The sequence below is a fragment of the Schistocerca americana genome, chromosome 9 (genome assembly GCF_021461395.2).
Source record: "Schistocerca americana isolate TAMUIC-IGC-003095 chromosome 9, iqSchAmer2.1, whole genome shotgun sequence".
Taxonomy (NCBI): domain Eukaryota; kingdom Metazoa; phylum Arthropoda; class Insecta; order Orthoptera; family Acrididae; genus Schistocerca; species Schistocerca americana.
The window spans coordinates 116,871,917-116,898,419 of NC_060127.1; the positions used below are offsets into that span (position 1 = coordinate 116,871,917).

Genomic DNA, 26,503 nt, shown 5'->3' on the forward strand with positions numbered 1-26,503 from the left:
TATGGCATTATGCCATAATAAAGAACCAAAAATGAGATCATACAGTACTGGTACTCCAAGAAAATTTATATCCCAAAAACTACACTGAAAAGCTTAATATCAGATGGGACCTACTTCATTGTGAATCTGGAAAAAAACAATGTGCACTTCAAGCCAAATTATGTATTTTAGTATGGTTTACGAAATTCCGATGCTCTTGGAGTATCCTCTGATGTCTTGTTTCTTTTATAGTGTAATGTAAGCTCTCTTAGTGCTATATACATGCGAATATGCGGACTTCGTACACCACTGCAGTTCCGCACGCGCAATAATGCCAGTTTTCTGGTGCTCTCTGGCAACTGCTAAATCCAACCTATTTCTAACAGTCTCTGGATAGTATTGCGAACGATGGTTCGAAAAACGTTACTTTCGCAGTAAATTTCTTTTTACGCAAGATGAATTATGTTACATGTGAGAAAGTGGGATGAATTTCTAAATCGCAGACCATTTAAGCCAGCTGGTGTGGCCCCGCGGTTCTAGGCACTTCAGTCTGGAACCACGCGATTGCTACAGCCGTAGGTTGGACTGCTGCCTCAGGCATGGATGTGTGTGATGTCCTTAGGTTAGTTAGGTTTAAGTAGTTCTAAGTTCTAGGGGACTGATAACCTCAGATGTTAAGTCCCATAGTGCTCAGAGCCATTTAGAGCATTTAAAGCTGAACACTTAAAAGAATTTCGAGCCCAGAAGACCAGACATTTATGTCATAATTTTAAATTTACTGGCACATTTGTGTGATGTATATTAAAGTATAAAACACGCAAGAAAAGATGAATATTACATGTGAAAGCTTAGCTTTTCTTGTAGCTACACCATGTATATTAATGTAAACCATTAACTTTTCCTCTTTGTGTGTTCATGCTTCGTAACAGTGATGTTTCGATTGGCTGACTATAACATGTGTCCTATGCTCTGAATATCTGCTGTCGTCGGCTGGCGAGATCACATGGCATGAGATACAATGGGCTTACGAGAGGACATCATAATCTTGATTTCAATGCTCCAGAAACTAAAGCACTGTGTTCGTTGCAATTCGAATTTATACTTTCATAATACGAAAATATGCAGTGTATATGTTGCTGCACATCAAAGGTCTTTCCAAAACTTCTCTCCTTTTTTGTCATTAAAAGTCTTTCCGCAACTTCTCTCCCCCGTCTTTTTTTTTAACAACAGATCTAGTTTCATCCCTTTAGTTTGTGTGTGACGTGTTGTAAGGCTGTTATGGATACTGTTAAATTTGTATCTGTGCTGGTATATGTGATCAGTGATTGTGATTTTTCTGTAGTTGTTGAGAGAGAACAATGCATTCAGGCGTACTGTCCACAAATTATTTAGTATGAAAATGTTCTACTGTATTTGTTCTCAAAAAGTTCTTCCGTCCTTAACAAGTGTCAAATGGCAAACCAAATTTCGTTGCCCTCTGCTGAATTCATATTTACTTTGACTCTGTTGATTGCTAATGTTTTTGTATTGTGGCTTGTCTTGTCAGTTATTTGGTCTGGAATTTCCTAAAAATCTACATTAACTTGCAGAGTTTAGTTTGCTCATTTTTTTCTTACTCGTAAGTCATTAATGTTGTTATCATTTACTTTTAGCATTTGTAATTTCTTTTGACTAGATTTCTGAGGACACGTTACCCACTAGGGACAAAGACAGCAATAGTGCGACGAATGTGCGAGAAACGAGTTACTTCTTGAATCCCGATGCCGATGATGAAGACAACATGGCTACAGGAGAAGCAGTCGATGAAAAAGATGTGTGTTCTGCCTACTTTCTTGGAGCAACCATTGTGCCCACAAGTGGTAGGGTAACACACAATTTTTGTTTTTGATTAAAGTTGTAACCAGAATGTTGAAACACTTCGAGCATTCATTTTTGCAGCCATTTTTATCAGTTTTGATGAATACATGATTTTTGATGTTATATTTCTCTCTGTTGTTTGTAACTGGTTTGTTCGGAGAAAGTAGTTACTTCAGTTACTGCTGATTGACACTTATTTAATGTGGCATGTTCTCGAGACACGTCTTATCCACTTGCGGCAGTCTTACAACTTAGTTACAATGCATTGTTCATCCTTCATTAAATTTTCATTCCTTTGACAGGCAAAGTAAGTTCACTGATCTGCCAGGCAGGTGCTTCATAAATCATCTTTTCCTCTTGGTAATCATTAATGGTTGCTTGATGCTATGAATAAATTTTAAATAGCTTTACACATCATCAAAGGAGATTTTCATATCACGCTATTTTATTTTCACTGTGTACACTGATGATGATCTATTTAGTAAACTCACACTAGTAATAATATTGGTTAGTAAACTCGCATGACTACAATGAATTTAAATTATGTGAACAAGTGGTGTAGTCCATACTCAACAAATGTCCAATTGAAACTGTACACTAGTGACTGTGTATTGCTGCTGCTGCTCTGAGCATATATTAATGATTAATTACGTAGGTTTGACTGCACTGTACTATAACTCATTGCTCGCTGACTAGTATAGTAATTATACTCTTTGAATGCACTATCGGACTGACAACATAGTGTCTGTACTTAATGTAGGCTGACAGTGTGAAAGTAACTCAGTGAATGTGCAGTCGAGACTGCTGTGGATACAGCAGAGGGTGCGCTGATTTGCTACTTCTTGGCAGATTAAAATTGTGTACTGGACAGGGATTCGAATATGGGACCAGTGCCTTCCGTCAGCTAATGCTCAGCCTGCCCTCGCAGCTGCACTACTGCCAGTACTTCTTTCCCTACCTTCCAAACTTTATGGCAGCTCTCATGAACATGTTATAGGACTGTCACTCCTCAGAGAAAGGAAATTGCAGAGAAATGGCTCAGGCACAGCCCTTTCCTTCTTGGTACCCTAGGATTCAGCCTACTTGTCCTGTGTGTATATCAGGAGCTGTTCAAACATTAGAAAGACACTACATATCATGTTTTTGACAGTTTGATTCTTAAGGGCTTGAGACAGTTGCAATAAATTTGAGTTTTTCTTGCATGTTTCACTTTACTGCATCTTGCCATCTGTCTTCTGTCAGTATTGCACTGCGAGCATTGGATCGTATGAATAAAGAAGAGAACATTCTCACGACTTCCCCTCCTTCTTGAGAAGGTTCTTTGTGTATGTTGTCTGCTGTGTCCAGCACAGAAAATGTGTAATGTTACATGTCATTCAACCCTCTCAAACAGGCAAACTGTTCAGTGTTAAAAACATGGAGCTGGCATCAATATGTTCTGGGAGTTGCACTACATTTAAATTTTACTTTTAAGTGTGGCAACAAATTATTTGAGACAATTACAGACAGCTTGCAAAAATTCATTTTCTTGCAATGTAACCAAATTTTCAACATCCATTAAACTTTTTTACTGCTGAAGTTAGGTGAACACATTATATGAACAAAATCTTAAAATTACATGACTTTTCATCTACTCGAAACCTTAACTCTGTCAGTTTCTTCTAACATGAGATAATTTTAGTTAAATACAACACATAATGTTCCACTTGCATGTCAAGTGCATATGCAGTTGCCCATGTGGTTCATTATGAGAAACAGATTTCCATGTTTTTAATAATCCAGATATTAATTTCTCTGATGTGCGTGCTCATTTCCAACATAACAAAATATAAGATTTATACTTTGAGAAAACATGATGATTAACATGTCACAGACATAGTTGTCTGCTGTATATCTAAGTTTTCACGTACATCAGTCTGAGAACTTGATTCTGGTAAGCAGCAACAAAAATGTTTTAATTTTCACTTCGTTAGGAAGATTGCCCCTCTTCTTTCATGATTTTCGGGGAGAAAGTTCACCGGGCAAATAATGTTTTATTGTTAAACCCATATAAATTTCTACAGTTTCTCCCTTCACTATTTCTTTGAGCTACATATGTCTTCTTTTACCTTCCAGGCATTGTAAATCGTGCCAGTTTTACTGAAAATCTCAGTAAAACTTAACCTCAACATAACTTACTCAGCTCAAAGTATGCTACAAAGCTGATTTCAAAAAACGGAGAATGTTCTCCGTTTGTGAGAGAAGCCCCTCTAGTTTTATTCATATGAAATTGGAGAATGTTCTTTGTTTTGATTAATTTCCCTACACTTTTACTCACTCTGAGAACATTCTCGGATGAAGTATTTTCTCTGACTTACTTTATTCACGTGAACCTGCGAATACTCTCCAATATTTTTAGTATAAAGTATATTCTCCATTTTATTCGTACGACCCATTAACTGTTGCTGAGTGGTCATTGTAGTTGATCTTTCTTCTTGTGTGGGGGGGGAGATGAGTGACTAGGAAAGAGGAAAGGGACTTGTAAGGGGAGAGAATATGGGACAGGAGGGGAAGTGGAGGAGGGGGGAAGGGGGGATGCTAACATTACGAGTATGGGAAACTGTGTATTATTGGTGATATGCAAAATGAGATGCCATTATGCTATTTGCTATATAAGTGGTGCAATCTATCTATGTTTCATTTGTTTGGTAAAAAAAGATAAGCCTCATCAATTGATTTCCAAATCCGCAACTCCTGTCAAGATATTTATACTTAACTTGATTTATTCTGACCAGGTTTGTGGGTCCATAGCATCATATGTATGGGCTGATTTGGACATGGTTTAAGAACAAACAGTAATGTTTATGTATTATCCATTCTGCACAGAACAAAAGCATGTTGTTCCACTTGAACACAGCAGTTATTGGAGTTGCCACCACACTATGAGCAGCTGCTGAAAAGTCCATAGTTTTATAAAGAAAAAAAATGCTGTTATGGGTTTGAAATAATTTATTAATATACTTAATGAGCATATTCCCCCTTGAACTTGGACATTATTGGCATCTTTGCTCCAGCTTCTTAGCTTATATAAAATCAATTAATTAATTAATTTTTTGCTTATGCTGCGAACCTCTCATCCACAGCCTTTCTGGCTTCCTCAGTATTCACCTTCCCATCAGCTGTTTCTTGAGGCTGAGGGGCCATATTAGGTGTAATGGGTGGATCTTTGAGGATTTCAGAGTGCAGAACTGCCAGTTTTTGCTGTGTGGTGGACACCCCGTGAAGGGGGTCATTGTCGTCCAGAAACAAGATTCCTTTTCTCAGCTTTCATCAACATTTGGAGGCTAGTTGTTGCTTCAGTTTGTCAAGAAGTTCAACATAGTACTTCGTCATGATGGTTTTACCAAGTTGTAAGTGATTAATGTACACCTACATCCATACATGGCAGTGGCAGATGCATGGCAGAGGTTACATCCCATTGTACCAATTATTAGGGTTTCTTCCTTTTCCATTTATGTATGGAACACGGGAAGAATGGTTGTTAGAATGCCTCTGTGTCTGCTTTGATTATTCTAATTTTATCCTCATCCTCCCAATGTGAGCGGTACATAGAGTCATCATTTAAACTCAGTTCTTGAAACTTTGTTAGTATACTTTCTCGGAACCCTTCATGGCTACATTCAAGAGCCTGCCAGATCAGTTCAGTGGCACACTACCATGGGTCAAATATACCTGTGATCATTTGTGCTGCCCTTCTGTGTATATGTTCATTATCCCCTGTTAGTCCTGTTTGGTATGGGTTCCACACACTTGAATAATATCCTAGAATGAGTCGCACGAGTGATTCGTAAGCAGTCTATTTTGTAGACTAACTGCACTTCTCCAGTATTCTACTAATAAACAGAAGAGTACCACGTGCTTTACCTGCAACTGAGCCTGTATGATCATTCCATTTCGCATCCCCGCAAAGTTTTACACCCATGTATTTGTATGAGTTGGTCAATTCCAACTGTGACTCATTGATGTTATATTCATAGAATTCTATGTTCTTCTGTTTTGTAAAGTGCATGATTTTACATTTCTGAACATTTAAAGCAAGTTGCCAATCTTTGCACCACTTTCAAATATTTTCAGTATCTGACTGAACATTGATTGCAGCCTCTTTCAGACAGTACTTCACTGTAGATAAATGCATCATCTGCAAAAAGTCTGAGTTACTATTAACATTGTCTGCAAGGTTATTAATATACAATACGGACAGCAAGACTCCCACCACACTTCCCTGGGGCACTCTGAAGTTACTCCTACATCTGACAATGACTCTCCATCTAAGATAACATGCTGTGTCCTCCCTACAAGAAGTCTTCAATCCAGTCACTTGATACCCCATATGATCAGTCTTTTGACAATAAGTGTTGGTGTGATACTGTGTCAAATACTTTTCAGAAATCTAGAAATACTGCATCTACCTGGATGTGTTGGTCTGAAGTTTTAGTATGTCATGTGAGACAAGAATGTGTTGGGTTTCACATAACCATTGTCAAGGAATGCATGCTGGTGGACATGGAGAAGGTCATTCTGTTCAAGATACCTCAGAATGTGCTCTAAGATTCTGCAACAAATTAGTGTCAAAGTTATTGGATGATAGTTTTGTGGATCACTTTTACTACTCTTCCTGCAGACATGTGTTACCTGTATTTCCTTTCAACTACTGGGCACAGATTTTTGTTTGAGGGATATACAATAGATTGCAATTAGAAGAGGGGCTACCTCAGCTGCAAATTCATTGTAGAATCTGATATAGATTCCATTGGGTCCAAAAGCATTTTTCAATTTTAATTATTTCAACTGTTTCTCAACACCACTGACGCCAATACTGATGATTTCACTGATATTTTTGGTGGTATGAGTATTAAATTGGGGCAGTTCTGGGTTTTCCTTTGTAAAGGAACATTTGAAAAGAGAGTTGATCATTTCAGCTTTTATTTTGGTTTCCTCAATTTGAGTTACTGTTCTATTCACTAGTGACTGGATACTAAATTTGGTGCCACTAGCAGTCTTTACATAGAACCAGAATGTTTTTGGGTTTTGTGAAAGATCATTTGACAGTACTCTGCTACGGCAGTCATTAAAGGCTTAATGCACTGCTCTCTTGACAGCCAAACACGTTTCATTCGGTGTCTATTTATCTATAGCCCTACACTTTGTTTTACACCTATTGTGCAGTAATCTCTGTTTCTTTAGAAGTGTCTTTACAGTGACTGTTTAACATCAAGGGTCCCTCCCATTGTGAACTGTTTTACTGGGTACATATCTTTCTAGTGCATGGTCAATAACTCTCTCGATTTTGAGCGATAGTTCCTCCACATGTTCCTGCCCTGTGCTGTAAGTTTCAATTTCCTGATTGAGATATGACACTACTGGTTTTTTTAATGTAGTTTACTGAACATATCTGTCTTCTTGCTTGTTTTGGTTGCCTTTTGTACTTTGGTAATAATTGTTACCACAACCATGTCATAAACACTGATAACCAGTTTCGATGCGGATGTCCTCCAGGAGGTTAGGTCTATTTCTTGCTATTAGATTCAATGTATTTCCATCATGAGTTTGGTTCCAAACTATCTAAACTAGGTAGATTTTAGAGAAGGTATTTAGTAAAGTTTCACAATATGTCTTATCATGCCCATCACTAACAGAACTGTAATTTTCACAATTGATTGTTGGATGATTAAAGTATACACCAATGATTACAGTATGAGTGGGGAACTTACATACGAGCGAACTGAGGTTTTCTCCAAAGTTTTTGGTTACGTCAGGCTGGGAGTCTCACACAAACAAAAATAGGAGTCTCACACAAACAGTCTCACATGCAACTTCAAGTTCTGTTTGGGTGGATTTGAGTTTGTTATCTACTGTGATAGATACACCACCTCCATTTCCCATTTGCCTATTCTTTTGGTATACACTTAAATTTTCCCCAAATATCTCACTGCTGTCAGTTTCAGGTGTCAGCCAGCTTTCTGTACCTAGTATTGTGTGAGCTTCACTGCTTTCCAGGAGTGCTTCAAACTCTGGCACTTTGTTGGGAATGGTTTGGCAGTTCACCAATAGGACTTTGATACACCTGTGGGAGGCATTTCTTTTGATCTTAGAACGGGTGCTTCTGGGTTTCCTATAGCTTTCATTGCCGGGATTGGATGGAGAGTTGCCTAATCTAAAAAAAACCTTGTGTGCGCCCTGCACACAGTCAGCTACCTGAGTAGCAGCCTCTGGTGTAGTGCACACATGACCTATTAAGGGGAACCGTACAGTTCTCAATCCTGTGCCGCCAAGTCCAGGAAGTCACAGCCTAGCTTGTCACAGAACCTTCGAAGTCTCTGGTTCAGTCATTCCACTCAACTCAGAACCAAAGGACCGTGATCAGTTCTGTGGACAATGCTGCAAATTCTTTGAAACTCTGTGTCCAAGGCTGGTCTTTTCAACCTTTTCTGCCAGTCGCTGGAATGATCCGAGTATGACCTACGAGTCCCGATGTCGGGAGTCATATGTTCCAATATGCACCACAATCTGTTCCTTCAGTGACTGGCGGAATAGCCTCTTCATCATTTTGAATGAGGCCTCCAGGCATACACAGTGAGTGGATCTGGTGTCCTTTCCTCTGCATTGCTGCCATTTCCCTAAGTGGTACTGTCATTCACCGTGCCTTAAAGCTGCCGACAATTGATAGGCTCCTACCCTTCTGTGTTTGCCTCCTCTTGACACTGAACAAAAACAAGTTTCCCTAAAATAGATGAAGTGAATCCCACTGGCTCAGTTTCAGTGAAAGATAGCACCTTGAACTTGTCGGTTAGGGGGATCGATATAAGACACTGAACCCTCCCTGGTTCTGTCCACACTGCACAGGACGCCTAGATTTACCATTGAAATGCCACTTGCAGTCAAGTGGAAGAGTAATGATAGGTCCCATACTTTCTACAGAGGAGACAGGATCTACAGGAGAGGATAGTACTTTGAAGTACCTCTACTGTCAGTATCACAGTATATGACTCTCGGGAGCTCTTCAGCACTTTGATTCACAGCATTGCTAATTGTTTGGTAGTAGTCAGAGCAATTTCCAGTTGCTTATGAATGTGAACCAACTCATCCCTTATTTGAGCACAGCATTCACAGTGGGGGTGCGTTGTAGTACAATACAGTGAATAAATGACTGTAATCTCTTGAGCTACGAAGTTGCTAATTCCATATAAGAGTTGAAGCAAATACACAAAACGAGATTTCTCCTAAGGCAACAGAAAAATCTGTGGTAAAAATTACTAATTTCCTAAAACTTTTTGAGCTTAATCATGGTAATTATAGTTAATAAGTAGGATTCCGTCTTCATCTCAAAAGACAGATGTGAGCGACTTGTATGCTGATTGTTGTGTTTTGAACTTCTTTGGATGTGAACAACCACTGTTGATACATTCTTTGGGCTGTTTTTTCTGGTTACTGGATCATAAGTGTATAGTCATGTTTCATCCACGGTGACAAGATGATCCAAAAATCCCACATGATCTCGTCAAAATTAGACCAAAGTTTGCATGAAGGAACCATTCGTTCACACGTTTGGTCTCCATTGAGACATTTGGGAACCCCTCTGGCTGAGCACTTTCTCACATTCAAAATAAATAATATGACCCACATGTGCTCGAGATATGCTGAGTGTCTGTGGTATCTTTTTAGCAGTTATCTGTGGGAGTATTCAGTATCATGGAATGAACAGGATCCACAGTTTTCAGAAGTGTGATGTTAGCAGGCGTTCCAGAACACTCTTCATCTTCAGCGCCAAAATGTCCTGTATTAAATGCAGCAGTCCAATTCTTAATAGTGGAGAAGAAAGGGCAGTTACCACCTGATGTGCCATACATATCATCATAAATTTGTTTGGCCTTGTTTACTTTTGAAAAAGAGATGCTTAATCACAACACGATTCCCTTTGACTGTTAATCCTCTATTTTCTTGTGCCAAATTCCCTTCAAACCTGCACTGAAGAACAAAAATTAATGTGACTACTGTGCAGTTAGTGTCACACATAATGTAAAGAACGGGGTTTAAGGCCAAACAATGAGAATTAGCTTCATCTGTTTTAACTAGGAAAATCCAAGGACTTATCAGCACCCCCTTGCACACATTACAATCAAATCATTTGAAGCTGTTGCCCCTGCCACACTGCCAGCTACTGCCTAACTCTTTGAAAACTCTAGAATTCCCTACCATCAGTTAAGGTGGCTGCTATTATAATGGTGTCCTCGGCATCATTAGTATGGCATCAGTCGAGCCATATGTCAGAATTATGAAGTGCAATAAGAATCAAGTGATCATTTGTATACTTGCCAATGACACTAAAGGCTAATTTTTCAGTATGTTTCTGTGAATCTGAAAAACATACAGAGATCCTCACAGATTGTCAGTTCTGTTGCAAATCATATTTACAATGTATTGATTGAATCGGGTTGACACGGGATAAAAGGGGTAAGACATACAAAAATTAAAATCACTATCAAACTGTCAAAATCAAACTGAACACAGATAGACGCATGTGCATGTGCACCAGCGAGGGGAGGACAGTGGCAGTGGCGTAAAGTTCCCTATCACCAGTCTTTGTGCCAATGTACTGTATGAAATTCCAAACCTCTCTGCAGATTCTCACAAAGTGAGAGCATGTTACACTGTCTTTCAGATGTTGACGTTAAGCTCAGCATCCCCCCACCCCCCACCCCACCCCCTAGTGCTGTTTGAAAGGAATAGGCTCTGTGCCAGCACAGGGTTACAGCTACTGCTTCTCCTTTATCCAACAACAAACCCAACAGTGCACTCTGCAACCACTCATCATAGTCACAGTCATTCATAGCAGTTCAGAGCAAGGGAACAGCAAACCATGTACAGTAGAAACACCTCCAATTGCTTCAGAATGCTTTTTTAAAAGAAAGCACCAAAAATTAAACGCAGATATCAGGATTTGTATGTCATTACAAATAAGAAGCGGTTAGGTCTTCCAGTAAATGCTAGTAATGCCAGAGTTAATTTATAGAAGGGAAACTCAATACAAAAACCTGAACCACATGAAGAAACCTGAGAAAGTAATTGTAAGTAAGAAGTCCACTATCGCAAGAGCCCCCCACCTCCAGGGGGTCCACAACTCTTTTGTGGATATGTGCGTGGCGAGCACGGGTCCCCGAGCTAGTGCAGTTCTCCTTCCTTTCCGGGCTGCCCTTCCCAATCCCTCCTCGTCCCCAATCCTCCCTCCCCCCCCCCACCTCCCCTTCACACTCCCTCTCCTTGGGAGTAATGTATCGAGCCCTCGTCCGGATGTTTTAACACTCCAGGATCCTGTTTCCTATGTTTTCTACGTTTACTCTTCTCCTTGCTTTCATTCCCTTACTTTTGTCTCTGCCTCATTCTCCTTGCCCTGTTCTCCTTGTCTTCTTTTCCATGTCTTATTCTCCACTTCGGCGTTTGAGATTCTTTCTTCTATCCCTCTCTCTCTCTTTCCTCTCTTCTTTCCTCCCTGTGCGTGTCTGAAGGCCGACCCACGCGTTCGCATGCGTAGCCGGTGACAGGGTAATGCGTAATTCCCCACCCTAGGTAAGCAAGTAAGACACGCACATACCCCCTGGTAAAGGCCAGGCCCAGGGAGGGGTGATTGCCCGAGCTGTTACCTTCCGAACTTGCCGATTGGTCCCTCTGTCCGTTTCTCAGGAGGTGTGACCTGGGGTGTGGACAATCACCTAAGGCAGGAGTGCCCTCTGAGGGGGGCCCCCTCAAGGAAGGAGCGTGCCATCGGAGACGCTGGCAGTCATGGGGGATTCATCCGTAATGGATTTCTCTTCTTCTTCTTCTTCTTCTTCTTCTTCTTCTTCTTCTTCTTACCTGTCTTCTTCCCAAATAAGAAAGCTAGATGAAACTCCTGTTCAGAAAATTCTACAACCAACACCAAAGTTTCTTGTTGTCACAAGATCTGACGGTGACGATTTCTCAACAGTCAACCCTTTCATCATTCCGAAGGGTGTAGATACAATAGGAGGACCAGTGAAAACTTGTACTTGGTTGAACAACGGTGCCTTGCTGTTGGAGACAGAGCACCTCTTCCAGGCCTAATAATTACTTCGAGCCACTCTCTAACACACATTCCCTGTACGGGTGGAGGCCCACCCCACCTTGGAATTCGTCGTGTGGTGTGGTGTATACCAGGTCGCTCGATGGACTAACTGATGAGGAGATTCTGTCTTTCCTCTCCGATCAGGGAGTGACGGCCATCCATCGGGTCGTGAAAAGGGTCAACAACGACCTCATATCGACCTGAACCATATTCCTGACATTCAACAATGTGCAATTGCCTTCACAAATTAAAGCGGGTTATGAGATCATTTCTGTTCGGCCGTATGTACCCAGCCCTGCAAGGTGTTACCAGTGTCAGCAGTTTAACCATACACGGCAGTCTTGTTCAAGGGCAGCTAAATGTGTTACCTGTGGCAGGGACACCCATGAGGGTGACTGTCCACCTCCATCGCCTCGTTGCGTCAACTGTATGGGTGACCATGCTGCCTCCTCTCGGGCTGCCCCGTCTACAAAGATGAGAAAAGTATACAGGAAATTCGAGTGAAAGAGAAGGTGTCGACCTTGGCTGCTCACAAGTTATTCAATAACAGAAAGGCCACTGTGCTTCCGGCGGGGAAATACAGCACCGTTCTTGCCTTTCCTCGGCCTACCAGGGAGGTAGCTACACAGACATGCAATCTAACATTTAGCGATTCGGTCATGAGATCGGCCAGTGCTAAGATCACCCGATCAACATCTTCTCTTCCTCCCACCAACCCTAAAGCTCCAACATCATCATCTGCTACAAGATGACGACCTCTAAATCAGATGCCCGGACCTTCAAAAAAGAACCGACACGTGAAGATTTCTTGTGTACCCGAATTTCACAGCCATGAACTGTTCTTTCGACAAAACATAATTCTTCAAAGAAGGGTCATGGTAAAAAAAGAGTTCTCCATCTCCGCCGAGGCGTGTTTCCTCTCATGCGCCACCCAGTGGTTGCCGTCCCCGGCCATCTACAGTTTTGGCAGACTGCACCGCTGGTAGCCGATCATCAGGCCTTTCACTGGCGGAGGAAGTTGCCCCTCCTGACCAGCTCAGGAAGGTGGCAGCCGCAACTGTTGAGTTGATGGACCATGACTCAGCATCTATCGATTGCAGCAGCAGTGCTCCCTCGAAGCCAGGCCCTCAGCGGCCATCGAGGTGACCCTTCCCCCCCCCCCCCCCCCCTCCCGTAATGGCAATTCTTCAATGGAATATTCGCGGCATTCGGTCCAACCGAGAGGAACTAAAATTGCTACTTCGAATGCACTGCCCGCTTGTCGTAGGTCTCCTAGAAATGAAGATACGCCCATGCGATCGTAATGACCTGGCACACTTTACCTCCGTGCGTTTTGACCTACCCCCTGTGGCAGGTATTCCGGCTCATGGAGGGGTCACGTTGCTGCTTCAGGAGGATGTCTACTACGATCCAATCACATTGCACACAGATCTACAGGCAGTTGCCATCCGAATTACTATCCCCCCACTTTCACATTTTCCATTTGTACTGTTTACACTTCATCACCGTGTGCCTTTACTAGGGCAGACATGATACAACTGATTGCTCAGATTCCTACACCATTTTTGTTGATTGGAGACTTTAATGCCCACCATCCCCTTTGGGGCTCTCCAGCATCCTGCCCGAGAGGCTCCCTCTTGGCAGACCTTTTCAATCACCTCAATCTAGTCTGCTTAAATACCGGTACACCTACCTTCCTTTCGGACGTAACGCATACCTATTCCCACTTGGACCTCTCATTATCCACTATCCAACTTGCGCGTCGGTTTGAGTGGTATGCTCTGTCTGACACATACTCGAGCGACCATTTCCCCTGCGTAATCCATCTCCTGCATCACACCCCTTCTCCACATTCCATTAGCTGGAACATCTCCAAAGCCGACTGGGGGCTTTTCACCTCCCTGGCAACCGTCCATGATCAAGACTTCTCCAGCTGCGATAGTCAGGTTGCATACCTCACAGATGTTATTCTCACTGCTGCTGAATGTTCCATCCCTCGTACTTCCTCTTCTCCACATCGAGTCCCAGTCCCCTGGTGGACTACAGCATGCAGCGACACTATTCGTGCTCAGCGACGTGCTTTACGCACCTTCCAACGCCACCCTATGATGGCGAACTGTATCAGTTACGAACGACTCTGTGCATGTCGTCGTGTTATCAAAGAAAGCAAAAAGGCTTGCTGGGTGGCTTTCACCAGCTCATTCAACAGTTTTACTCCTCCTTCGGTTGTCTGGGGTGGCCAGCACCGGCTATCTGGCACCAAGGTCCACTCCACGATTTTTGGCCTGACTAGCGAATGAAGTCCCTCTGTATCCTGAGGATGTCTCAAATGCCTTCAGCCACTTTTTCGCAGAGGTTTCGAGCTCTGCCCATTACCACCCTGCCTTCCTCCCCCAACAATAAGCGGAGGAGGCACGGCCACCTTCTTTCCAGTCTTTGAATCGTGAAAGTTACAATGCCACTTCACTGCGTGGGAACTCGAAAGTGCACTCGTCCGGTCCCGATCCTCTGCTCCGGGGCACGATGGTATCCATATTCAGATGCTGAAGAACCTTTCTTCTGCAGGTAAACGCTTTCTTCTTCGCGCCTATAATCACATCTGGACTGAAGGTCATGTTCCCACATACTGGCATGAAGCAATTGTTGTTCCCATACCCAAATCAGGAAAGAACAAACACCTTCCTTCCAGTTATTGCCCCATCTCCCTTACCAGCTGTGTCTGCAAGGTGATGGAGCACATGGTAAATTCTCGATTGGTTTGGCTCCCTGAATCTCGATGCCTCCTTACCAATGTCCAATGTGGCTTTCGTAGGCGCCGCTCTGCTGTTGACCACCTAGTTACCTTGTCGACCTTCGTTATGAACAACGTTTTGCGTAAGCGCCAAACGGTGGTTGTGTTCTTCGATTTGGAGAAGGCTTACGACACCTGTTGGAGGGCGGGCAATTCTCCGCACCATGCACACTTGGGACCTTCACGATAGCCTCCCTCTTTTTATTAATGCATTTTTAATGGATCGAATGTTCAGGGTGCGTGTGGGTTTTGTTTTGTCAGATGCCTTTCGCCAGGAGAATGGGGTGCCCCAGGGCTCCGTTTTGAGCATGGCCCTTTTTGCCAAAGCTATCAATCCAATTATGGATTGCCTTCCATCTGACATTTCAGGCTCCCTTTTTGTGGATGACTTTACGATCTAATGCAGCGCTCAGAGAACATGTCTCCTGGAGCGCTGTCTTCAGCATTGTCTAGACCGTCTATATTCCTGGAGTGTCGCTAACGGTTTCTGTATTTCTGGTGAGAAAACGGTCTGTATGAACTTCTGGCGTTACAAACAGTTTCTTTCACCATCCTTACATCTCAGTCCCGTTGCTCTCCCATTCGTGGAGACAACAAAATTTTTAGGTCTTGCATTTGACAGGAAACTTTGCTGGTCTCCACATGTGTCTTACTTGGCTGCTCGTTGTACCCGTTCCCTAAATGTCCTCCATGTTCTCAGCGGTACATCATGGGGAGCAGATCAAATGGTCCTGCTTCGCTTATATCGGTCCATTGTCCGATCAAAGCTGGATTATGAGAGCTTTGTCTACTCTTCTGCCCCGCGTCCATCTTATGCCGTCTAAACTCTATCCACCATCGGGGGTTACGTCTGGCGACTGGAGCATTCTACACCATTCCTGTTGAGACTCAGTATGCCGAAGCTGCCGAATTACCACTAAACTACCGGCGCGATATGTTGCTTTGTCGGTACACCTGCCAACTGATGTCAATGCCCGACCACCCGTCATATTTCTCCTTCTTTGACGACTCTCTCGACCACCAATACGGGCTGTATATCTCTGCCCTGTTACCTCCTGGAGTTCGCTTTCGTCGCCTGCTTCAGCAACTTGATTTTACCCTCCCTATGACTTTTCGAGTGGGTGAGAGCCTGACGCCACCTTGGCTCCAGGCCCAGGTTCGCATTCACCTTGAACTCAGCTCGCTCCCAAAGGAGAGGACCGTGGATTCGATTTACCACTTGGGGTTTGTCGAACTTCGTATGAGGCTCACTAATAACGTCTTTATTTACACAGATGGCTCCAAGACCACTGCTGGCGTCAGATGTGCCTTTGTCGTTGAAGATGATTCCTTTCAATACCGGCTCCTTGACCAGTGTTCAAGCTTTACAGCTGAGCTTTTTGCTCTCTATCAGGCTGTTCAGTATATCCACTGCCATCGTCATTCTCCCTATGCGATCTGCTCTGATTCTTTGAGCGCCATTCAGGGTCTCCGTGACCCATATTTGGACCACCCTCTCGTGCAACGAATTGAACGGTCCATTCAGTCACTAGCTGATACCAGCACTCGTGTCCTTTTTTTGTAGATTCCTGGCCACGTTGGTGTGCCTGGGAACGAAGCTGCTGATGCTGCGGCCAAGGCTGCTGCCCTCCTGGCTCGGACAGCTTCCTTTTGTTTCCCATAAACTAATGTTTGTGGGGTTCTTTGTTGGCGCGTTTCATCATTGTGGCACGAGGCTTGGTCCTCTCTCCATGAAAATATGCTTAGGGCCATCAAACCGATCCCGACGGCTTGGACAACCTCCTCACGCCCTTCCCGGCGAGAGGAGGTCATTTTGGCCAGGTTGCAGATTGGGCATTGCCAATTTAGCCACTGCTACCTGTTGTGCGGTGACCCCGCCCCGCAGTGCCCCTCTGGTCATCCATTGACGGTGCGCCATGTTTTATTGTCCTGTCCCCGTTTTATTCACCCTCGTGCTGTCCTGTGTCTGCCATCTACCTTACAGGAACTTTTAGCTGATGACACTCGAGCAGCTGCTCGTGTCCTTTGTTTTATTACACTGACGGACTTGTCCAAAAAGATCTAACTCTTTTATTTCGTTTCTCTGCGTCTTTGTAAGTACTTTCTGATGTTGCCCCCTTGCGTTTTTCTACCCTATTAGTGCACTAATGTTTGTGACTGGGCGCTAATGACCTTAGTAGTTGAGAGCCCAAAAAAAAAAATCGCAAGAGGCACGTTATTTCAAGCAATTTCAGGTAGTGGTCATAAGTGTCATTAATGTTATTGGGTTGATGCATAAGTTCCTAGCATTTTTCTGTAAGCTGAATAAGCATAACATAGACTTTAGTCATCAATAGTATATTCTCTTTGTTATTTACAACAGTTTGCCAATGCTGGAATAACTGTTTGATTTCGTGGCTGTAGAAATCGTATGATTTTGGGCCGAAGAATTCGTTGGGCCATGTTTGGAGCGCATTTTCATCTGAAAAGGAAGTTCATAAAGTGAAAATCTGAGGTTGCAAGGTCAGGTGAATAAGGTTGGTGTGGAATGACTTCCCAACCCAACTCCTGCACCATGGTTTTTTGTCAGTCTAGTTGAATGCGGGTGCGCACTATCGTTTAGTATCATCACTTCATGCAGTCTTCATGGTCATTGTCCTTGGATTGCATCTGCAAGACATCTCAGTTGTCGACACTAAATGTCAGCAGTGATGGTTACACCTCGGGGAAGCAATTCATAGTACACCACACCATCACTGTTCCACTAGGTACGTAACATTGTGCTTGGTGAAAGAGCACAGATGTTTGTATGGGGAGTTATTGCTTTGTTAGGGCTCAATCTTATCTTTTCTACTTGTGTTAGCATAAAGACACCATTTCTTGTCACCAGTAACAATACAAGATAGGAATAGTCGGTGTTGTTCACAAGCCAATTGATGATGTGCAAGCAGAGATGCATGCATAGCCACCAGCAGATTTTTGTGCTTTTCGCTTAGAGCTTGTGATACCGATACACCCAATTTTTGAACCTTCCCTATCACATGCAAATGTCCCACAGTGGTGGAATGATCATAGTTCATCACATTTGCCAGTTCTCAAGTACACTGGCATGGATAGTTGTGGATTAACGTGTTTAAATGATCTTCACCAAACTCCAAAGGTCTTCCTCAATGTGAAGAGTCACTAATGTCAAAATAATCCTCCATAAAAAAATAAAACTAGTTTATTGCCACACTCCATCCGATGGCATTATCCCTGCAAACAGTTGCCAAGTTTCAGGCTGCCTCTGCTGCTGTCACTCCTCTATTGAACTCAAATGGAAGAATATGTTGGAAATGTTCCAATTTCTCTACTTGGCAGTCCATTTTCTAGTCTCTCTAGCTCAACTCACTATCTCTATGTGACAGAATGACAATATGTAAACTCAAAGGACAACAGTGAACTACAAATAAAAAATGACAGTCTATAAATAAAACCATAGTAACGGGAATACCAACATGCAAAGCAAAAATGCTGCGAACTTATGCACCGACCTAATACATCAGGTCAAACTTTTATTACATTTTGCAAAAATCTAGGTAACGATAAAAAAGGGACTACCTTCAAAAGCAATCAGTTAAGTATTAGGACTCTGCAAGCACATGCCTGATCTGCGTGCTGTGCACATGACAGTGGTGTGCAGGAGGGAGGATGAATAATCTTTGCACAGCTCAGCAGAAGTTGCCAAAGATTTGTACTTTACCTCACCTAATTCCACCACTGCTTGCGTGGCTCACACAACTGCCTGCAGATCACATGGATACGCAAAGGCTGTGAAGTTTCAGCATGCACAGGCTCGATGTACTTCTGTAGGTGTGTCACTGCATCATTGAATAGCTGACGGTCATGTTTCGTTAGACGTGCGGAATGGGCCACGTACTCATTAGGTTGCATTCTCCGAGTGCTCACCCACTTGGAAGAGAGTGATACTGAACTGCATGAACAGCAAGTGATAGGAATTGAGGGCGCTCATTGGGCTCCCCACACAGATGCAGCACTCTATTAGATACAGGTGGAGTGCTCGCAACAGATCTTCAGTTTACGGAAAGAGCAAAGAATTGATAGAATTATATCTATGAGGGGACAGGAGAGAATGGAGGATGAGAGCAAGGGAATGAGTAGCAGAGATCCTCACAATGCCGAAGCACTGCATCTGCGGCATTGGCAGCACCCAGTGCAATGTGCGTGTAGCATTGCTTAGTCACTTCACAGTTGTTATATCTGCACCTGCACACAGTCTCTGCAAACAGTTGTGAGGTATCTAGTAGAGGATGCCTGGCACAATAGCACACAGCAGTATTTCTGCTTAAATGCTTCTAGATGTGCCATGATTACTCTAAGCTTTACTTTGTGGTCCATCTGGGAGTGATACATAAAGAATTGAAGAATACCTCTAGACTCTTTACTGAATTCTGATCCTTGAAACTTTGTAAGCAGGCTTTCATGGAGTAACTGACATCTGTTGTCAATAATTTGTCAATTCATGCTTTCCACCATTACTGTGACACTCTCCATCAAGTCAGACAAACCAGTGACCAATTGTGTTGCCCTTCTTTGTACATATTAGGTATCCACTTTTATTGCCATTTCGTATGGGTTCCACACACTTGAGCAGTATTGCAAGATGGGATGCAGAAGTAAGTCATAAGCAGTTTCCTTAGAAGAAAGAATTTTCATAATACATTGGAATGTGTACTGATATGAAATTTTCTGGCAGATGTAAACTGTGTACCTAACCAGAATTTGAAACTGGGACATTTACCTTTCACAAGAAAGTACTCTACTGACTGAAAATCTGACCACAACACATGACCTGCTTTCATACTTTCGTTTCTAACACATCTTTTCAATGTCATTTCTTGCAGGAATGCTAGCCACGCAAGATATGCAGGAGCACTGTGAAATTGAGGTAGTGGCAGAAGTAAAGCTGTGAGGACAGGTCGTGAGTTGTGCTTGTACAGCTTCTTCGGTTGAAAATTTGCCAACAAAAGGCGAAGGTTCCAGGTTCGAGTCCCAGTCCAGCACACAGTTTTAATCTGGCAGTAAATTTCAGTCTCCTTTGTAGACTAACTGCGTTTTCCCAGTATCCTCCTCATAGACTGAAGTCTGCTGCAGAAACCACCAGTTTCTCATCCACTCTGTTGTTCTTGTCCGGCCATCCCGATTTAGGTTTTCCGCGATTTCCCTAAATTAAATTGCTTCCGGTAAATGCCGAGGTGGTTCCTGTGAAAGGGCACAGCTGATTTACTTCCCCATCCTTCCCTACTTTCACGGAACCGATGTCCTCACTGTTTGATCTCCTCCCCCCCCCCCCCCCCCCCCCCCAAATTAACTGATTGACAACTCTGTTGGTAATTAGATGTGTGTAAGTTAGTACGACAACAGGTTTTCTGTTGTCTTTATCCTAAGTGACATTCTATTTTTATCATGTAGCACAAGTGTGTTACGAACAGTCTCCTTTGTAGACTGATTGCAAATTGTTACACTCAGGTAATTTTTATGAATTGAGTGATTCAAGTTGTGGCTAACTGATGATGTAGTCGTAGGATATAACGTTTTTTGTATTTTGTGAAGTCCACAACTTCACATTTTTGAACATTTAAAGCAAGCTACCAATTTGTGCATCACTTTGAAATCTGATCAAGATCTGACTGGACATTTGTGCAGATTTTTTCACACAGCATGGGGGTGTCTGTGGTCCCTTACTTCCTTGTAAAGGGCCCTTAGACCTGCCGCCAATGCGCCACACACAGTTGAGTGGATGAGCGGTGGTATACTGTGCATTTCCTGCAGAGCAGACAATGTCCATTGGAGAGAATAGTACTTGAGCTACATTTCATAGTTGTGGTACACAACAGTTGGTGTTTCTTCCAGCAGTACTTGTACACCAATTGAAAGCAGCTTCCAATCTCGCTTGATTACAGTCAGAGCAATTTCAAGACACGAACAGCAAATAAACGACACCTGTGCAAGAACAGCATTGACTGTGGGGCGGCGGTTGATCCGTAATTCGTGATGCCATATTCATCTAAACACTAAACTTTAAATTAGCCTCATGAAGTTTGTTTTAACCTTTTATTCTTCAATTCAGCAAATTTCCTGTAATATCTGAAGCTACAACCAATAAAGAATAGATTTGTGTAAATAATGAGAGAAATGATGTGTACATGCAGATTGAAGTGATGAAAACATTTGTACTGTGGCTGGGATTCAGACCTAGTCTCCTGATCACTAAGTAGATGCGCTAACCACTAGGCCACCCTGACACAGTGAGTTTGCACGGACTATCCTAGTACATCTCTCTCCTCAATCCAAATTCCCATTCGCACATCAGCCCACTTGGCAAGCACCCTAAGCTCAAACAGCATTGCAGAGGCTCTCCAACTGTATTGGAATAGCATCTGAGCATTGAACAAAACGTGTAACCTTGCATGAAACCCAAGCATAGGTATATTAATCATATGACACTCTATGGTTCCAGAGAACCTCCCATTTCGTTCGATACTAAGGTGGTATTTCAATAGAGCTGGAGAGGCTCTGCAGTGCTGTTCAAGTTTAGGGAGAATACCGAGTAGGCTGAGGCATGAATGGGAACTGAGATTGAGGAGGTAGGAATATTAGGGTAGTCCGTGTAGTCCTGCAGAGCCACTGTGCCAGGATGGCATAGTGGTTAGCACATGTGGCTAGTGAGTCGGAGACCCGGGTTCGAATCCCAGGGTAAGTACAAATTTTCATTCCTTGCTTCAGTCTGCATATGTGCATCTTAGACTTGAAAAGATCTGTGAAACCAGTTAGTTTCATTTGATAGTGAGAGAAAAACTTGATAGAAAATTTAGATTCCTTGAGGATAACTTTCTGTTTCACACTGTTGTCAAGGTTGTGCTCACTAACAGGCGAGTGTAACAGAGTAGAAAACTGTTGACAGTATATACTAGTATTGTTGAAGCATGAAACTAAAGAGAACTTATATGACAGTTACAGTATGTGTAAAACACAGTATTACAACACAGCAACTGAACCCGCAAGAAATAAGATTACATCTTACAGTAAAATTTCAAACGCTGACTTCAAAGAAACCGACCATTGAGTGGGGAAAGAATGGAGTTATTGCACTAACCTTATAAGTACCTACACTAGTAAGACGGAAATGATTTTCTTATAATATATTGCTGCCAAAGTTAACAGAATATACAACTTACAGCTCACCATTTTATTGTAAATTTTTTACGCACCCTCATATTTGCCACTTGGTTACATTATTCATTTTATTGCAGAGGTGGACGAACAGGCAATGTCATATAGTTCTCCAGTAAAGTCACTGACTGTGTTGTGTTTCACAGCGGCAAAGAATGTGCCTCAGTACCTGTTCATGGGCAATGGTGTCCTGTACTTCACCCTCCAAAATGGCAGAACAGTAAGTCCGATGCTTTCTATCACTAGATCCTCACATATGTGCATCTTTTTTCAACTTGTTTTCAACGTTGTATCCCCCATCCTTAGGAGGCAGGCTCTGCATTCTCTGCTGTTATCCAAGCCATGCAGAATTTAGATATGGTAGCTGTTGTTCGAAGAGTTTATGAGAGTAACTATGACCCCTGTGTGGGTGTACTCTTCCCAAAGATTGAAGACGGATTCGAGGTAAGCTGAAAGGTAAAATATTTTGTAAAATTAATTTTTAAATCTTTTCCACATTGGCTTGTAGTGTTGTTTTTCTTCTTTGCATAATTTTCATGTGTGCTGGTTAACATTTCTTGATATTTTATACTTAATCTATATAATCTACATATATTTCACAACTAATTTTACTAATTGTTAGTCACACACACACACACACACACACACACACACACACACACACACGAGTCATGTAGACCTTCTTTAAAAGACATCATAGTTACCATTGATTATAGAAATTATCTATTTTTACTATTCCAATTTAGACCTTAAGGTAATTATCAATAGGTATAGTACAAAAGACTGCGTCAGCAAGTGTCAGATTTTAAAAATCATCTGACATGTACACGTCATCATCGTGTCTGAGCCTGTTAACAATGTTATAGTCTTTAACATAAATCCCAAAAAATTACTGTTCTCATGTAAACAGTGTACAAGAACAGTAGTTTGTTGGGATTTATGTTAAAAATGGTGACATTGTTAATGGGCTCAGACACGATGACGACATTTTTGAAGTTTAACGTGTGCTTTGAGGTTCGCCGATGACATTGTAATTCTGTCAGAGACAGCAAAGGACTTGGAAGAGCAGTTGAATGGAATGGACAGTGTCTTGAAAGGAGGATATAAGATGAACATCAACAAAAGCAAAACAAGGATAATGGAATGTAGTCTAATTAAGTCGGGTGATGCTGAGGGAATTAGATTAGGAAATGAGGCACTTAAAGTAGTAAAGGAGTTTTGCTATTTGGGGAGCAAAATAACTGATGATGGTCGAAGTAGAGGGGATATAAAATGTAGGCTGGCAATGGCAAGGAAAGCGTTTCTGAAGAAGAGAAATTTGTTAACATCCAGTATTGATTTAAGTGTCAGGAAGTCATTTCTGAAAGTATTTGTATGGAGTGTAGCCATGTATGGAAGTGAAACATGGACGATAAATAGTTTGGACAAGAAGAGAATAGAAGCTTTCGAAATGTGGTGCTACAGAAGAATGCTGAAGATAAGATGGGTAGATCACATAACTAATGAGGAAGTATTGAATAGGATTGGAGAGAAGAGAAGTTTGTGGCACAACTTGACCAGAAGAAGGGATCGGTTGGTAGGACATGTTCTGAGGCATCAAGGGATCACCAATTTAGTATTGGAGGGCAGCGTGGAGGGTAAAAATCGTAGAGGGAGACCAAGAGATGAATACACTAAGCAGATTCAGAAGGATGTAGGTTGCAGTAGGTACTGGGAGATGAAAAAGCTTGCACAGGATAGAGTAGCATGGAGAGCTGCATCAAACCAGTCTCAGGACTGAAGACCACAACAACAACAACAACAACGTGTGCTAAAGCACAGTCCTTTGCAGTGTACCACTTGATAATGGCTGAAGTGCCTAAATTGGAATAATGAAAATACCTGTAAATAATTTCTACAGTCAATGTCAACTAATGTTGTCTTTGGAAAACAAACTTTTTTTTTCAGCAAATACACTTAGTGTCCAACATAATTGTGGCAGGAAGAGAACCTCATACCACCAAAAGTACTTGCTGTTATTGAGGTGAATTGCTAGTGCACAGCAACTAAACAGTCATCACAGGGTGAACTATGTTTGGACAGAAATTTTTGATACACATTAATAACACTCAACAGTAATTTATTAAGTGATACAATGCACTGTTGAACTTTAGCATGAAGTTGAGGCATGGCATTGTTGTTAAAAGTTCATTTGCACTTCTAAGCACGACCACTGATCTATTTCTGAATTCAGTGAACAGTGGCTAACTTAATTAGTGGTGGTTCAGTTGGGCTGTGCTGGTTACGGCAGTAGGTAAGTCCTGATGTTGTCTCGAGACACTGTTGAAAAACCTAATGTGACCTGCAGCAGGTATTGGTCAGATTGGTCAGTCCCAGAGTTGGGCTCAACTCCATTTATAACCACTGTTGACAGATGAATGTTCACTTGAGAACTATTTTTGTATCATCAGGCGGAAGCCCCCTGTGACATTGAATCATTACTATGGCAGATGGATAGGGCTAATTGAGTGACGTATGGTGTAAGCATAACGTAGTCCATTTTACGTATGCCTATGTTGCGCCTCACTGGAGGCTGGTCTTAGCATATTATGCCCTTTCAGTGTATGGCTCAGTACTCTCTCTTCTGGTGTCCCTCTTTTGAAGTGGCCAAGCAGCTGAAAACTGATATCTTCCATATGTAAATTTTGTGCAATCTTGTTTCTCTTTGACTGAGTTATACATCCACTTAAACGTACATTGGTAGTGCACATAAGGTTGAACCGTGCTAGATGTAAAGTTTCAACATCTTTTACTTACCACTGTGAAGTCCTTTGTAACTTGGAAACCGACACAGCAAAATTAAGAATTTTTTTACTATCCATAAATATCGTGGATAATGCAGATTTGGCAAGTTCATACTTTCTGGCAGTTGTACTTTTCTTCAGTACACAACAATCTGCTTCCTTCAGGATTTTTAGTTTTATTTGCAGACCTATGCTTGCTTCCTATCAGTCATGACCCCTCTTTTACTGCTGGCAACTTAACGTCACACTTGCTCACTTCTTTTTTTTTTTTAAAAAAAAAAAAAAAAAAAAAAAGCCTATTTCAACACAGAATTGAATTTGTAGATCATAGCTTATCATTCATGCTGTCAGAGTTGCAATTGTTACTTACGCAGCTCTTAACAGTGAGAGTGGGGTGGAGTTGAAAGTTCGGGTTAAATGAAAAAAAAAATCTAATGATGAAATGGACTAAAAACAGTTCACAATTGAGGAGCGTTTTCACAAAACTCATTTTATACTCTTTTTTTTATAAAATAGCTTTTTTTCTTTAACACCTACTGTTCATCTTCCTCTTCAAGCTGATGCAGCCGGCTTTAGCAAAACTTGCTTTATTCTGCACTTATAGAACATAGAATACAGCCTGTTTCTGCAAAACTCACCTCAAGTGTATGTAGGAGTTTTTTCAAAACTTGCTTGATGCTACTTGATTTGCCAAAGACGTTAGAGGTACCGTATTTTACAGATTGTATGTTACACTTCTGTCTTCAAAAATTGTCTCCAAAATTCAGGGGCATCTTATATTTGAAATTAATATAAAAATGTGCAGTGTTTGATTTAAAATTTCCGCCAGTCTTAAAAATGGCCATACGTTCGATGCTGCAGGAGATCTTTCTTTGTTTGGCAACAACGGATTCAACTGCCAGCAGCAGTGCACTAATGTGACAAACATGAGTTGCGGCGATTCACAGCAACACTGTCTCCCTCCCGCCTCATCATCACAAACCCAGAAGATTGTCTAGCCCATGATGCGTCATTGCAGTCTATGGTGTCAGTGAACTTGAATTGAAAGTGATTTGTGTTATCAGTAACAATACAATATTTTTGTTAGTAGCTAGTTTCATAATGGAAAAAAATAAAAGGTATTCATGTGGTGTGTGCTATAAATTTAAAGTAATAGCATATGCATAATAACATGGGAGCAGACCTGCTGGGCGGCATTTCAGCCAGCCACTCACAGAAAAAACCATTCACGATTAGCGGGCTAGTAAAGAAGAACTGAAAAAATGAGGAAGACTAAATGTGCAAATAGAGGACTGAATGTAAAATGGCCAAAACAAGATGGTGATGTATTGAAATTGATTCATGGACGTTGTCAAAGAATTAATACAAGAATGACTCAAATACATGTTAGTGCTACAGTGGGACTTAACAGTCTTATAGGATGGAGTTGGTAGGTGCTACAGGTTTATGAAGAATGTGAGCCAAAACCAAAGTATCTCAGAAAATGCCACAAGAATATGAAGAGAAAATATTATCTTTTGATTGCTTTATTGTTCAGTATTGAAAGAAAACCAGTATGCAACTAGGCCAAGTAGCAAATATGGACGAAACTCCTCTGATATTTGATGTACCGAGTAACAGATCTGTGCCATGAAAGGTGCTAAAACTGTAACTATGAAAACAAGTGGACATAAAAAAATAACTACACAATTGTCCTTTCAAGTTGCGCTGACGGTACTAAACTTAATTCAGTGATCACTTTTGGGCAGAAAGAATGCCAAAACT

At 41.9% G+C, this 26,503-nt stretch overlaps 1 protein-coding gene across 1 annotated transcript in view; it reads left to right on the plus strand.

Moving 5' to 3' along the window:
• The window catches only part of LOC124550724 (X-ray repair cross-complementing protein 5-like), a gene marked incomplete at its 5' end in the record, with an annotated part of 126,777 nt that overhangs the window by 53,667 nt on the left and 46,607 nt on the right, over window positions 1–26,503 (plus strand). Inside the window, 3 exons of the mRNA XM_047125445.1 lie at window positions 1,655–1,838; window positions 22,037–22,176; window positions 22,263–22,400. Coding sequence (XP_046981401.1) covers window positions 1,655–1,838; window positions 22,037–22,176; window positions 22,263–22,400 — 462 coding nt within the window. The remainder of the gene's footprint in view (window positions 1–1,654; window positions 1,839–22,036; window positions 22,177–22,262; window positions 22,401–26,503) is intronic.